The sequence below is a fragment of the Gadus chalcogrammus genome, chromosome 1 (genome assembly GCF_026213295.1).
Source record: "Gadus chalcogrammus isolate NIFS_2021 chromosome 1, NIFS_Gcha_1.0, whole genome shotgun sequence".
Taxonomy (NCBI): Eukaryota; Metazoa; Chordata; class Actinopteri; order Gadiformes; family Gadidae; genus Gadus; species Gadus chalcogrammus.
This window is the reverse complement of record NC_079412.1, coordinates 16,606,226-16,621,641: the sequence shown is the minus strand read 5'-3', so window position 1 is coordinate 16,621,641 and position 15,416 is coordinate 16,606,226. Positions and strand designations below refer to the sequence as shown.

The following is a 15,416-nucleotide window of genomic DNA, read 5'->3' as shown; positions in this document are numbered from 1 at the left end:
TATAACACCTCGTGTATTTATACTCCAGCAGAAACACAAAAGCCGTTAAATATACAGCTTTTGATGTTGAGAAAATGTCTTGCGTTCTCTCTACCCTTTTTACCCAAAGGTAGAGTCTGCAGTCGATGTTGGTCTCGTTCCGTCTTGATCACTGCTATCTTATCTTGTGCTAACATCATCGTGTCATGGAGCATTTATGATGTCAGTAGGGTCAAAACGTCTGCCCTTGAGAACCCTATTTGCCCTTGAATGCACACTACTTATTTGACTGAGGACTGTGCTGCAGCTATAGTACTTTGGAAATGTGTGTGTTAGGGCGTCGGTGTGTGTGTGTGTGTGTGTGTGTGTGAGGGAGAGAGAGTGAGCTAATTCCATCATTGCACCTCCCTAATCCTGCCTGCCTGTTAAAAGGTGCCGCCGCCACATCGGGGGGCTGCAGAGCTCTCCTCTCCACCCTGTCAACATCTATTTCCAGCCTCCACCTCCACGACACGAGCGGACAGCCTGCAATTACTAGTCCTCCGTTAAGCAGCGAACCGAGGGAGCTGATTTTTTTTTACAATACATCTGCTAATAGACTGTTATTGCAGGTAACGCACACATTTGAAGACACGCTATTGCACACACACACACACACACACACACACACACACACACACACACACACACACACACACACACACACACACACACACACACATATAAACCCACACAAACCCACACATACACACACAGGCTTGTACAAGCGTCAACCATGAACGGCACAGAAGGGCCCAACTTCTACGTGCCCATGTCCAACAAGACGGGGGTGGTGCGCAGCCCCTTCGAGCACCCCCAGTACTACCTGGCCGAGCCCTGGAAGTACTCGCTGGTGGCCGCCTACATGCTCTTCCTCATCGCCACCGCCTTCCCCGTCAACTTCCTGACGCTGTACGTGACGGTGAAGAACAAGAAGCTGCGGACGCCGCTCAACTACATCCTGCTGAACCTGGCCGTGGCGGACCTCTTCATGGTGGTGGGGGGCTTCACGGTCACGCTGTACACGGCGCTGCACGGCTACTTCGTCCTGGGCGTCGGCGGCTGCAACATCGAAGGCTTCTTCGCCACCCTGGGAGGTAGGCGCTGTGTGGAGAGCGTCTGGACCCTCAGAGATTAGTGTGTTGCAACGACGTGTGTTTACATTTTGTATTTATAGAGTCGTTTCTTTGCAGGCACTTTAATCCAAAGCGACTTTTAAAAAAAGGTGAGGCTGAGAATGAGAATGATCAAAGCGTGCGTTCGATATTGGAGGCGCTGCAGCACAAGGTTGAGTGCTGAGAAGAGGAAGTTTATCATAACAAGTGGAGCGCAGAGGATAGTTTTGTTTCATTAGTGGTGGTGGAGTGTATGATAGGAGATAATGCAGCGCATTATGTTGTTCCAGTACTTTTGCTCAAAGTGCTGGAACAACAAACTGTTTTTATCATTATTTTTAGTTTTTTTTCTTTCCTTCGAGAGCTCTCTGTTATTCTGAAAGGGGGGTAGTGCTTAAGGCACAATATATTTTATATTCCCATTAGAGATTTATTTTCTTTTTTTATAGAGCTGAATGATCTTAAACCAAAAAAAAGAAAATCACTCAACATCCCGAATGATTAATACAAACGATATGTAGAATGCTGCATAGTCGTAGATACTACTAAATTATGTAAATGCATACTGTCTGCGTGTGATTAATGACACGCACCAGTGCGTCATGGCTATCTCCTGCGTCCGCCTCAGGAGAGATCGCCCTGTGGTCTCTGGTGGTGCTGGCCGTTGAGCGCTACGTCGTCGTCTGCAAGCCCATGAGCAACTTCCGCTTCGAGGAGAAGCACGCCGTCGCGGGCCTGGCCTTCACCTGGGTCATGGCGCTGACCTGCGCCGTCCCGCCCCTGTTAGGCTGGTCCCGGTAAACGGAGGGCACCCTTACACACAGAACACGCTCGCATTTGGGTCAGAGAACATGAAAAGGGAAAAGGAAATAAATAATACATACATGCGTTTTTTTCCGCGTTCGCTGATTAATTATACATTCTGACACACATGCGTTGTGTGTTTGGGGGCTGGTGTTGGGGGGGGGGGGGTGTGCTGTGTGTGCAGGTACATCCCAGAGGGCATGCAGTGCTCCTGTGGGATCGACTACTACACCCCCAAGCCTGAAATCAACAACACGTCGTTTGTCATCTACATGTTCCTCCTCCACTTCCTCATCCCGCTCTTCGTCATCTTCTTCTGCTACGGCCGCCTGCTCTGCACCATCCGAGCGGTACGACGCCGCCCCGTGCCCACGAGCCCCGCTCCCCTCTGACCCACCGCTGTTCTCCTTCTTGTCTTTGTTTTATGACTCAGATTAGCAGTTGTAGGCTCTGACCTTTCCCAGCGCGACACGATACCTCAGGCTCACAAAGGGATTCATGTGTCAGGGATTAGTAACAGGAAGGACGGTTGTTTGTTGTATTGTTGAACTGAAGGGATTACCCTTTTCAAGTGTATGCACATGCAGAATCAAGAATCATAATGAGATATGCTATTATGTGATATGACTCATAGAGGTCATGACCTTGGTATTCTTTCAATCTTTTTCTAAAATCCAATTTCCTAAAATACCTCAATAATGAATCTGCAGATAAAATTGCATATTTTATCAGCATATTAATATCTTCCTCATTTGAGGAATGCTATTTAGGTATTTAATGAAAGGGAAATGGAACAATGTGAACCACACCAAGGTCATGACCTCCGTGAGTCCGATCACATCTCATCTAGGTAATATCCTGACTGCGTACTCTTGGAAGGCCGCGTGTGTATGTATGTATGCATGTGTGCATGTATGTATGCATGTAGGTATGTACGTATGTACATACCTAGGAATGTATGCATGGATGTCCGATCACATCACACCTGGGTACGATCCTGACTGCATACTCTTGAAAGGCTGGCTGACATATCCAGATGTAAGAGAGCAGCTGTGTTTAATTCCCCCCCCCCCCCCCCCCCCCCCCCCCCAGGCTGCGGCCCTGCAGCAGGAGTCTGAATCCACCCAGCGAGCGGAGAAGGAGGTGACCCGCATGGTCATCGTCATGGTGATCTCCTTCCTGGTGTGCTGGGTGCCCTACGCCACCGTGGCCTGGTACATCTTCATCAACCAGGGGGCCGAGTTCGGACCAGTGTTCATGACCGCGCCCGCATTCTTCGCCAAGAGCGCCGCCCTCTATAACCCCGTCATCTACATCTTGCTCAACAGACAGGTGTGTGTGTGTGTGTGTCTGTGTGTGTGTGTGTGTAGGTAGGTACGTGTGTGTGTGTTCATGTGTGTGTATGTCGGTCGGGGCCAGTATTTGTGTGTGTGTGTGTGTGTGTGTGTGTGTTGTGTGTGTGCATAATGTATAAGCTCAAATATTCGTTTTTTGTCATCGGTGGGAAAACACAAGTGGGGTGAAATTCAAATGTGGTGGGGATCGTACAGTTGTGTTCAATCCATCAAAGTAACTGCTAGAGATGATTCAGTCATGCCCTTCACATCTGTGGAGACGCAGCCTCCCCATTCCTGCCCAAGGGCGTCACTCATGTCTCGGTGTGTGTTGTTGTGCGTCTCCCAGTTCAGGAACTGCATGCTCACCACGGTATGCTGCGGCAGGAACCCGTTCAGAGAGGAGGACACTGGGCTCAGCTCCAAAACCCAGTCCTCCACCATCTCTACCAGCCAGGTGGCCCCGGCTTGACCTTTGACCCGCTATGGCACTCAACCCCCCGCCCCCCCCCCCCCCTCACCTGCCCAACCCCCCGCACCAGAATCCCAATCACACAGCCCCCAACTTTGATCTGATTGGCCGGTGATTTTGATTTACCTTCCTGTCCGCGTTTACCGCATCGGGCCTCATGCACACATACCGATGTGTTAAAGGCCCACACATGTTGTATAGGCTCTACCACACACAACCCAATGTACAATGGAGAGTGTTCATGTTGTGTTTTCTACTGCACACCCTCATGTTCACTGGAAAGCTGGCCTTGGTTGAGTTTTAAACTGTAAAACGTCCTGGGGTTTTTCTGGGCAACCCTCCAACTAAAAATGGCCTCTCTCCTTCTGGATTCTTCCTTCTATTGTAAAAGGTTAAGAAACATTAGCCCAAATTAGAATATTACTGTATATACTGCATTATGTTACATTATGTTTTTCACGTTGTGTATTTAATCGGACAGTCAACCTATGACATCTGTAAATTAACCAAAGTGTTAAATTTATAATTAATGAATGTATATTTTTTTTCCATTTGTCTAGCTATGTTCATTTTATTAGCTAAAACATTTGTATTTATTGTCATTATCATTTCCATGGAGCTAAAAATGAAAATGATATCTTAGAAAGAAAGGCAAGGAGAAGATAATAGGTGCCTTTTCATCCAAAAAAGGATTTTAGCTCCGTACTAAATCTGTGGTTTGTAGCTTCTCGTTGGTCTGGGAGAACTGTCAGCACACAGAAGAAGCAGCTCAGCGTTAGTGAGCTATGTTGAGCTAGCAGAGGTGTGGGTGATATTTCCCCATGTCTGTAGGGCCTTGGTCCAAGTCGCAACTGGTCAATCTGTCGGCACAGAGAGGCTGACACTCTTTTCTGTTGCCTCTTAATATCGAGTGAGACAATGACCAGTAAGGAAATAAATAGAAATGGTCTGCTATTGAAGATTGTTCAGGTTATTTGTGTGTGTGTGTGTGTGTGTGTGTGTGTGTGTCTATTTGTGTGTGTTTATTGTGAGAGTGTGTGTTTGTTGTGAGAGTGTGTGTTTTGGGCGCAAGCATGTGTTTGCTTGCAAGTGTTTGTCTGTGTGGGTGTAGTTGTGTTTGTCTGTTGACCGTGTACTACTATGAAAAGGTGTAATGTGAAGATTCATGAAGACTGTTGATTGTATAAAAAGGCTGTTGTGGAAATGATTCTTGTTATTTGTCCTTTAATATAAATGAGGCTAAATATCTGCAAGACCTTATCCTTGGCCACTTGTTTCACTACAGCGTTTACAAGAAGCCCTGAATGGTTCCAGATGTTGTGTGGCTAACGGGCCTGAACTCAGTGTTTTCTTTAAGCGTGTTTAGCTTCAGCAGGGCCTCCGGTATGGGTGTACACCACGGTAATGACTGCCATGGATAAGACACGTTAAAATTCTAAATACTGTAATTTATTTCACAAATTCTGACACGTCATTTGGCATCACGGATACATGTCATGTCAGACAATTCCCAGATAGTATTGAGTTCACATATATTTTTTTTAAACATAAATTTTCCCTCTTGATTCCCACATGATATTTTCATTCATCTACAAGCACACTAGGTCAGATTTCTTACAGCGTGTAGCCCTTCCCATCGAACTACACAACGTGAGAACCAATTACATTTCCATCATTTTGCAGACAGGTCCTTGGCATTAAAACATCACCTTAATATATATATATATATATATATATATATATATATATATATATATATATATTCCATCATTAGCCTGTGAAGCACGTTAAACATGTGGTTCAGAGCACCCAGTGGGTGAGGCGTCCTCACCCATCAGCCCTGAGAACACGGCAGGCTTTAGGAAAAAAGGGAATAATTCGTTATTCGGAGAAAGTGATGGACAGGCCACTTGAAAGCATTAAAACACATCTATAAATATTGCTATGGACATTATAATACAGTACAGTGCATCATTGGCTCGTTCCCTCGAAGAAGGGGGTAGGAGGGGGGGGGGGGGAGGGGGGTCAGTGCGTAAAGAGTTGCCACCAGGGCTTTAGGTATCAGGTTACTACGAAGACATTCAGGTGGGGAGAAACAAGGCTTGTCCCGGGGTTCCCTTGTCAACACCCTGCCAGGGCAGAGTCCGGATCCGACCGGGACTCATCGTCCACATCTTGAGAAAAATGAAAACGAATAAAGTTTGAAAAAAAAAAAGAGAAGAAAAACACACGTCGGTGGAGGAAGAACAGTTGAGAAAGAGGCAGCATAAGGAGTCTCTCAAACGACCAACGGTTTCAGGCGCCTTTTGTCTGAACGTAACGACACTGATGAAGGGCGTCCGTCTATCGGTTGGTCGGTCGGTTGATTGATTGGGCGGTTCGGTAAGGGACGGACGTTCCCCCGGCCCGTAGCAGTAGTAGGAGGAGAGGTGGCCGGCTGGGTGGCAGTAGGCAGTATGCAGCAGAAGGAGAGCTCAGAGAGAGAGGAGCAGGAGGAGAGGAGGGCAGGATGGCACGACGCATCAGGCCTCGCTGCTGCACTCGTAGATGTTGTCCTCCACCAGGGCGATGACCTGCTCAAACTTGTGGTGCAGCTGGGTGCGACGGGCGGTGGGGTTGGCCTCCAGCGCACTCACCACCTGGTGAGAGAGAGAGAGAGAGAGAGAGAGAGAGAGAGAGAGAGAGAGAGAGAGAGAGAGAGAGAGAGAGAGAGAGAGAGAGAGAGAGAGAGAGTGTGAGTGAGAGAGAGAGAGAGAGAGAGAGAGAGAGAGAGAGAGAGAGAGAGAGAGAGAGAGAGAGAGAGTGTGAGTGAGAGAGAGTGAGAGAGAGAGAGAGAGAGAGAGAGAGAGAGAGAGAGAGAGAGAGAGAGAGACACATACCAAACATTACATTTGGTGGATTTCAAGCACTCATGCAGCTCATCAAGTTCCAGCCCGGCAACAAGCCGCTTGGACACACGGCCGAAGGAAACAAGTGCTCAGGCTTCCACTCACACGTCCCTCCGTCCTCCACGCCTCAACGCCACACAAAAGCACAAGCTCTTCACATATTTACACAAAGCCCACATCTGCTGTGTGTTCTTTTCTATCCACGGCTGATGGTCCTCAGTAGATCTGTGGGCTGTGCAGAGGTCTCTCTCTCTCTCTCTCTCTCTCTCTCTCTCTCTCTCTCTCTCTCTCTCTCTCTCTCTCTCTCTCTCTCTCTCTCTCTCTCCCTCTCCCTCTCCCTCTCCCTCCTCCCTCCCATCTCTATATATATTAGCAGTGCGTCATCAGCCAGAGAGAGAGTTTGGAGCTCGGTGCTGACAAACACGCAATCAGAGAGCCATTCACTGAGCTGGGTGAATCGAGGGTCTGAGCCCCCTGACGGCCCCGGCTGGCACGGTGTGCAGCGCGGAGACGCCACGGTGGGAATCATCTGCTCAAAGGTACCCTGATCAAGGCTCTCCATTAAGAGGCAGTCACCAATAACCTCTTCAGAGAACAGTCCCACAGGCGGGCGGGAACAGCGGGGGAGGCGGGCCTACGGGTGAAGGATGGGTTGTGGGAGAAAGCGCGCCAGCGGGGGCAGAAACGTTACACTGTCATTAGACTGATAAGGGGGGTGGATCCGGGCCGCTGAGACAAAAGCAATGGCTGAGGTGGATTGTGTGTTTTTTTTGTTTTTTTTGTGTGGAGTAAATAGGGAGGCTGATAGGGAGGGCTATAAACGCCAACAGGCTGATACCGGTTGAAGACAGATGAGGCAATGGGTCTCCTTGAATGGACACAAACAGGAGAGCTCGTTTATCCTCGGTGTCTGGGTGAATGGAGTTGCGTAGGACTGTGCTGTGGTCCGTCGCACAGCACACCGTGCATGGGATGTTCTCCGTAGAGGACCGGCTCTGACTGCTCAGAAACCCCACACCCCATGTGGGCTGGAAGCGAAGGCAGTGCGGGTTCATACCCTCATCGCCGATCGGAGATAAGACAACACGAAGAAAAAAAGCCTAATAATGAAAGGGTTTTGTTACCTGAGCCCTATATCTCTTGGCGTATTTGTAGATCTCTGTCAGGGCCAGGTTGGTGTTGAACTCATTATGGTATTTCTATAGGATGAAGAGAATTACAGGAAGGCATTGTTTAACGTCATTGTTTAACATCATGTATGTATGTATGTATGTATGTATGTATGTATGTATGTATGTATGTATGTATGTATGTATGTATGTATTGATGTATGTATGTATGTATGTATGTATGTATGTATGTATGTATGTATGTATGTATGTATGTATGTATGTATGTATGTATGTATGTATGTATTGATGTATGTATGTATGTATGTATGTATGTATGTATGTATGTATGTATGTATGTATGTATGTATGTATGTATGTATGTATGTATGTATGTATGTATGTATGAAGCACTGACCCGTGACTCCTCGGCTAGATGGGCGTTCATCTCCTGCTCGCTGAGAGGAGCCATGTCCTGGATCTGCTGGTAGTAGCCCTGCACCCTCTTCTTGTACTCGGGGATCTCCTTGGCGTACAGCAGCTTGTTGGTGGGAGAGTCCTGGAGATGAACACAGAAAACACCCTTCAGATCAGGTTTGAATACAACAACGACAGATAGCGACAGATACGGTCTCGTATTGTACACGTATGAACCTCATATATAGTGTCTGTGAAGCCAATAGAGGCTGAAAGAACCTGAAGTCAGTTGTCATGTTAAATCGAGGCGTAATGGATTCTAGCTGCACTAAGTGGGCCGAGTCATTTTCCTGATTGGGTAGATGGAAAAACCCTGGGCTGAAACAATGGAGGCTAGGGGAAGGCTGGCCATTTCCTCTTTTTTTTGTCTGCAGCAGTCGTGGCTTTATCCTCTCAGCTGGAGGGAACATTCCAGTCAAAACAATGCCCAGTTACAAAGCTCCAGCACTCTCCTGAGTCACCTCAAAGCCCAGCTCCAGTGCTTATTAAGGCACAGGGAGAGGTATGTGGCGAGGTGGAGGGGTGGGGGGGATATTCAGGTTTAAGTTGTGGCTACTATTGCGCCATCTCTCTCTCTCTCTCTCTCTCTCTCTCTCTCTCTCTCTCTCTCTCTCTCTCTCTCTCTCTCTCTCTCTCTCTCTCTCCTTCTGTGCGTGTGTGACAGAGAATATATGAAGAAAGAGAGCGTAGAGAGAGAAAGTAGGGCAGGCAGAGCGAGAGAGAGAGAGAGGGGGAGAGAGAGAGAGAGAGAGAGAGAGAGAGAGAGAGAGAGAGAGAGAGAGTGGTGGGGGCTAAAATAAGACGGGCCCCCTCAGCTCTCAGCGTTAGTGAATTTGCTTACAGAGCACCTTAACATTTCTACGTGTCATGAGTTATTTGTGTCACCATTGTGTGTGTACGTGTGTGTTTGTGTGATTGTGTGTCTGCGTGCATGCGTGTGTGCATCTTTGCGTGGACACATTAGTATGCATGTGTACACGTGTTTCTCTGCTGCAGTGATTGTAGGAGACGATGTGACTGCAGGCGACTGCTCGCTTCTTTGGATAGGAGATCCTCTCTTCCTGTCCACAAGGTCACTTCCTGTGGCGAGTCCATCTGCCTGGTAACCCCTAGTGACCCCCAGGGCCCTCCATGTCTGGGGCTTGCCAGATAAGAGGGTTTCCGTGGAAACAGCAAGCAATACCAAGCTTTCCTACCTCTCTCCCAGACCTGCTGCGTTCTGGCTAATCCAGGACCTCATACAAGCTAGTGCCCCATGCACAGGCACACACACACACACACACACACACACACACACACACACACACACACACACACACACACACACACACACACACACACACACACACACACACACACACACACACACACACACACGCGCAGGTACACACACACACACACACACACACACACACACACACACACACACACACACACACACACACACACACACACACACACACACACACACACACACACACAAGCACACATGCACACACACACACACACACACACACACACACACACACACACACACACACACACACACACACACAAGCACACATGCACACACACACACACACACACACACACACACACACACACACACACACACACACACACACACACACGTACACACACATGCATGCACAAAACACCAAAACACACTCACATAGGTATGCACATTACAAACACGTGCACACACAAACAAACACACAGTCATACCTACAAATTCACACACCACGATACTTCCCTAAACACAAACAAACTCACAAACAACGATACACACACACACACACACACACACACACACACACACACACAGACACACACACACACACACACACACAGACACACACACACACACACACACACACACACACACACACACACACACACACACACACACACACACACTCACACACACACACACACACACACACACACACACACCCAAACAAACCCACACCCACACCCACACATGCAGCCAAAAGGTGTTTCAGTACATGCCAATCCTCCTTCACCTGCATGGTCACATCCTAGACCTTGGCGACTCTGTGCTGCAGAGCAGATAAATGCCACAGCTAATTGCAACCTGTAAAGTGACAACATTGCCGATGCCAAATATCAGCTACCTGGCTTTTGGAGCTGCAGCTATTTTTGAAGTGTGGCCTGTGCCTAAGTGTGTATTGGTATCAATGAATGTTGATGTTGTTGTGTGTTTTAGGTAAGCGCCGCTGGGCTGAGCGATTGGGTGAATCCGGGGTCTGTCTGTGATGGAGGAGGTGTTCCCTGCAGGCAGGAAGCCAACCAGAGAGACAGGAAGCCGACCGCGGACAGGGTCAGGGAGTCTGAGAGATGAGGCGAATATTTGAGGAGTCAGGGCAACCACGGGCAAGCACAAGCAGACACCAAAACACACACACGCACACACACACACACACACACACACACACACACACACACACACACACACACACACACACACACACACACACACACACACACACACACACACACACACACACACGCACACGCACACACAGAGGTGCTTCGACTTGAGCAGTCTTGCATGCAGACAAACACACAAGCACATAGACACACACGCAAAGAGACACACACACACACACACACACACGTCACACACAGACACGACACATGAAAAGCTCCCCAGTGGCCGTGGCCTAGGAACGGCCTGCGGTGGAGAACCATGAGGGAGCCTGGAGGAGGAGGAGGAGGAGGAGAGGGAGGAGGAGGAGGAGGAGGAGAGGGAGGAGGAGGAGGAGGAGGAGGAGGAGGAGGAGGAGGAGGAGGTGGAGGAGAAGGAGGCGGAGGAGGAGAGGGAGGAGGAGGAGGAGGAGGAGGAGGAGGAGGAGGAGGAGGAGGAGGAGGAGAGGGAGGAGGAGGAGGAGGAGGAGGAGGAGGAGGAGGAGGAGGAGGAGGAGGAGGAGGACGAGGAGTAGGAGGAGGAGAGGGAGGAGGAGGCGGAGGAGGAGGAGGAGGAGGAGGAGGAGGAGGAGAGGGAGGAGGAGGAGGAGGAGGAGAGGGAGGAGGAGGAGGAGGAGGAGGAAGAGGCTGACAGGCTGATGGCTCAGGGAGGAGGCGTCAGTGGGGGTTCGGGGTGTGATAAGGCAGGGAAGATCAAAGTCTGGGGTGCTCTCTGACTGGACCCATGCCCGGTGTCTGGACGTCTCGGCGTGGAGAATGTGGACATTAACGGCGTGATGGATGGACAGTTCCATGTATGTAAGGAGGTAACATTATATACACACAGTATATACACACACATGACGGGTATAGTATTCCTTACCACACCAAATCATTTGATGTTTTTGTATGAATAGATCTTAGTGTCTGACTGAGATGGACCGTCTGTCTGTACTATCTCATTTCCCACATGCCAGTTTTGACAGACAGATCGATCGAGAGAGAGAGAGAGAGAGAGAGAGAGAGAGAGAGAGAGAGAGAGAGAGAGAGAGAGAGAGAGAGAGAGAGAGAGAGAGAGACACACACACACACACACACACACACACACACACACACACACACACACACACAGAGAGAGATGCAGAGTGAGAAAGACAATCCTGGTATTTCCAATCGTACCTTTCCCAGCTGCAGGTCAGAGACGGAGCAGGCGTCAATGAAGGCCTGGGCGATGACGGACAGACAGGCGTCCATGTGGTCCGTCTTGTCGATGTCGAACACAAACTGAGGGTTCTTCAGGATGTTTACCCAGAACCGCAGAGGCAGACTAGCACCATGACGGGGGGACAAAGAGTCACCAGTTAGACCCTCAGAGGCAAACCAGCACCATGACGGGAATTGAGTAAGTGTGCGTGTGTGTGTGTGTGTGTGTGTGTGTGTGTGTGTGTGTGTGTGTGTGTGTGTGTGTGTGTGTGTGTGTGTGTGTGTGTGTGTGTGTGTGTGTTTGCACGCCTGTGTGTGTATGTTTGCACGCCTGTGTGTGTGTGGGTCATCTACCTGTTGGTCTTCCAGATGTGCAGGGTGTCTGGGTCGGTGATGCCCCTCTTGTCCGCCTGCTCCTCCAGGAAGTCGAAGAAGTATTTAATGGCCAGCGGGGGGCGCTCAGGAGGGATGCTGAGGATGGCCTTGAAGAGGTCGTCCAGGAACTTCTGCAAGGTCCCCTGTGAGCAAGCAAAGCCACGAGGGGGGGGGGGGGGGGTCGACTTATTTAAGACTCTGGGATTTACATTGAAGTTCACGGCTTACTCCTGCATCTGCTGGCATGCAGGAGTCCCATAGTCAATGGGAGCTGTTGGGACTGCAGCGGCGGCAGTTTGCATTGCTTAAGGCCATTCAAAGCACCTTTTTATAGTGTGATGCTCACACTCAATCATACGCATGCACACACACACACACACACACACACACACACACACACACACACACACACACACACACACACACACACACACACACACACACACACACACACACACACACACACTCGCACACACACAGACACAAACGCACAGACACAAAATCGCACACACACTTGCGTGCACTCATGCACGCACGCACGCAAGCACACACACACATGCACAGACGCACACACACATACGCACATGAACACACAAACATACACACACACCAGCGGCAGTGTCATCCACACAAGGTGACAACAACTTTGTCAGGAGCGGTTAGTTGTGTTGCTCAAGGGCACATTGACCTGCTCCACTGCTGACAAATAGTGCTGGTGCAGCACTTTAGTTTTTATCCTATGTCCCAAAACAAGACAACAATAACTTATAATGGATCGTCTCGCTTGTTTCCCCCCCTACACGGTGTAGCCTCTCGTTAAATAGTGTGGCTATGATACAGTCTCTTGTAATTGTAAATAGCTCATTCCTTTTTTTTTCTCCGCACACCTCATATTGCGCTTCATATCCTATATTTAATCCTATCGACCTTAACCAACCTCTGCTTTGTTTGTTTTCTGCAGGATTTTTATTTGTAGTACATATTTTCTTGTAGTACATAAATCCCCCTTGACTTGTCAAGTCCAGATCAGCGGGAAGAACAACCGGCACCGACTAGCACCCCACCTTACCGACCAGAACCCTTCGACCTGGCCTGTGCTTCAGGCACCAGGCTGCGGGAGGGCTGCCTCACCTTGGTGGACAGCAGCCGGGTCAGGTAGATCTCAGGCAGGACCTTCTTGCGGTGGTTTTGCCTGTGGGACTTCTTGTTTTCCGTCAGGTCATCGTGAGGCGGGACCTGGGGGGAAGGATGCATCAGGGTTCAGGGGTCAAGGGTCAGAATGCATCCGGACACAACGACAAAGAGACCCCACCCAAAACGTCCTTTTTGTGGCGCAGCTGAGTGGTCCTGCATCGTCTCGTCTGTTCGCTTCTTTACTCATGCGTGTTTTGACACATCAGTTGAAACCCGCATGAGGGAATTTTTTGGCTCTAATTAATGATGTGCAATTTGGAAGGTGTTGGGAGATTTGGGGAGTTTTGTCCCCTTGTGTTTGACATGCTCCAACATGCCTAAATTGAGGTACGGCCCCGAGAGAATGACTTAAAATTCCATCAAATTATTTGCTTGGCAGAAAAATCTGAGCAAGATGAAGGCTCAGAGTAAGAATTACCTATTCTCAGAGTCAAAGCATGTTCCAGGGAAGTCATTATTTTACAGTCAAAGGGGCCATATCTTAATCTGGCGCTCATGAAAGAGCTTAAGCTTTATTCATCGCTTGGCTCTCTACAGCTTTACCCTCATTCACCTCCAGTCCCCCCCCTATCTACCCTACACTAGTCCCGCCCCCCCCCCCCATAATGGGCTGACCAACAGTCACAGTCTCACCGTCACAAAGTCCAGTCATGCTAAAATAATAAAACGTGTTCAGGAGCAACGCAAGACTAAAGGAACTCACCAAATGGACATACTTCTCCGTATCCAGGTCTTTGACTAAAGAGATGCAGAGAGAGAGGAATATATCAATATATAAATATGTAAATACAGACACAGAGAGAGAGACAGAAAGAGAGACAGAAAAAGAGAGAGAAATACAGAGGTAGAGAGAGAGAGAGAGAGAGAGAGAGAGAGAGAGAGAGAGAGAGAGAGAGAGAGAGAGAGAGAGAGAGAAAGAGAGAGAAAGGAGGGAGAGAGGAGAGACAGGCACACACACACACAGAACATGAATCAATGAGCAATCAGCAAGGTTGGGACCTGAAGGAATCAGCAGAGACAGGAGGAGCGAGCAGAGGGAATTGTGACAGATAGGAAAGAGAGAGGGAGAGAGAGAGAGAGAGAGAGAGAGAGAGAGAGAGAGAGAGAGAGAGAGAGAGAGAGAGAGAGAGAGAGAGAGAGAGAGAGAATGAGAGAGAGAGAGAGAGAGAGAGAGAGAGAGAGAATGAGAGAGAGAGCGGGTAGAGTGACAGCGGCGGTAGATAGATGGAGTATGCGGGAGAGAGAAGGTGTGATTACGGTGGAGGGTGGGCTGGGAGGGGAGGGGAGCTGTCTGTGAAAATGGAAGAGAAAGATTATGAGTGAAAGGAGAGAGAATGGAAGCAGATGAGGAGAGGCAGACATACAGCCTCCATGATTGGTCTAGGAGCCGCGGTAATGAGATGGTAATGCCCAGGAATTGTCAGGGAGAAAAAATAATCGAACGTGAGACCTTGCCGGTTTATATATACAACTAAACAGAACACAGCCAGGGCTATCTTCTTTCAACACACTCATGTATGTGGGCAAACATACATGTAAACATCCACTCCGTCCAACACCCAAATATTTCCACAAGCGCACACACTTACACACTCACACACCCACACACACTCACAAAACCCGACTCCATTGTGACTGTGTTCTCATTACAGTCGGCTTCGCCAGCGATTCTGGCGCCCAGCGGGCCTCAGTCCAGCCCCCCCCCCCCCCCTCCTTACCCTAGCCCATCACAGTCGGGCAGGAAGATGTTTCATATTAGCCAGGGAACACTACAGGCACATTAGGCCTCTGTTTGATGCTCTGAGCTCACCGCCAGGCCTGGCTCCCTTCGGCTCATTTCTGGCCCGCCATGAATAAGACAGAGAGACTACGATGGACAAAGCTGAAAGCACAACAAAGAGCCCCCCCCCCCCCCCCAGCCCAAGTCTGCTAATGATTATGCAAAGGTAGGGCCTGGATAGGGACGGAGCAGGCGGCTAAAGGCTGCTTCCTTCCTCTCA

The 15,416-nt window shown here is 49.2% G+C and overlaps 2 protein-coding genes across 2 annotated transcripts; one reads left to right on the top strand and one right to left on the bottom strand.

The window, feature by feature from the left end:
• Positions 1-754: 754 nt before the first annotated feature.
• On the top strand, positions 755-3,743 carry LOC130384682 (rhodopsin-like). The gene is made up of 5 exons (XM_056592997.1): positions 755-1,115; positions 1,762-1,930; positions 2,122-2,287; positions 3,030-3,269; positions 3,621-3,743. Exons 1-5 carry the CDS (start codon positions 755-757, stop codon positions 3,741-3,743), a joined length of 1,059 nt encoding a protein of 352 aa, XP_056448972.1.
• A 2,027-nt stretch (positions 3,744-5,770) lies between these two features.
• LOC130379366 (plexin-D1-like) lies at positions 5,771-15,046 on the bottom strand. Its single transcript, XM_056586180.1, has 8 exons — positions 15,042-15,046; positions 14,120-14,219; positions 13,354-13,458; positions 12,202-12,365; positions 11,824-11,971; positions 8,159-8,299; positions 7,756-7,830; positions 5,771-6,382 (listed from the first exon to the last, which is right to left on the bottom strand). Exons 1-8 carry the CDS (start codon positions 15,044-15,046, stop codon positions 6,266-6,268), a joined length of 855 nt encoding a protein of 284 aa, XP_056442155.1. The 3' UTR covers positions 5,771-6,265.
• Positions 15,047-15,416: the final 370 nt, after the last annotated feature.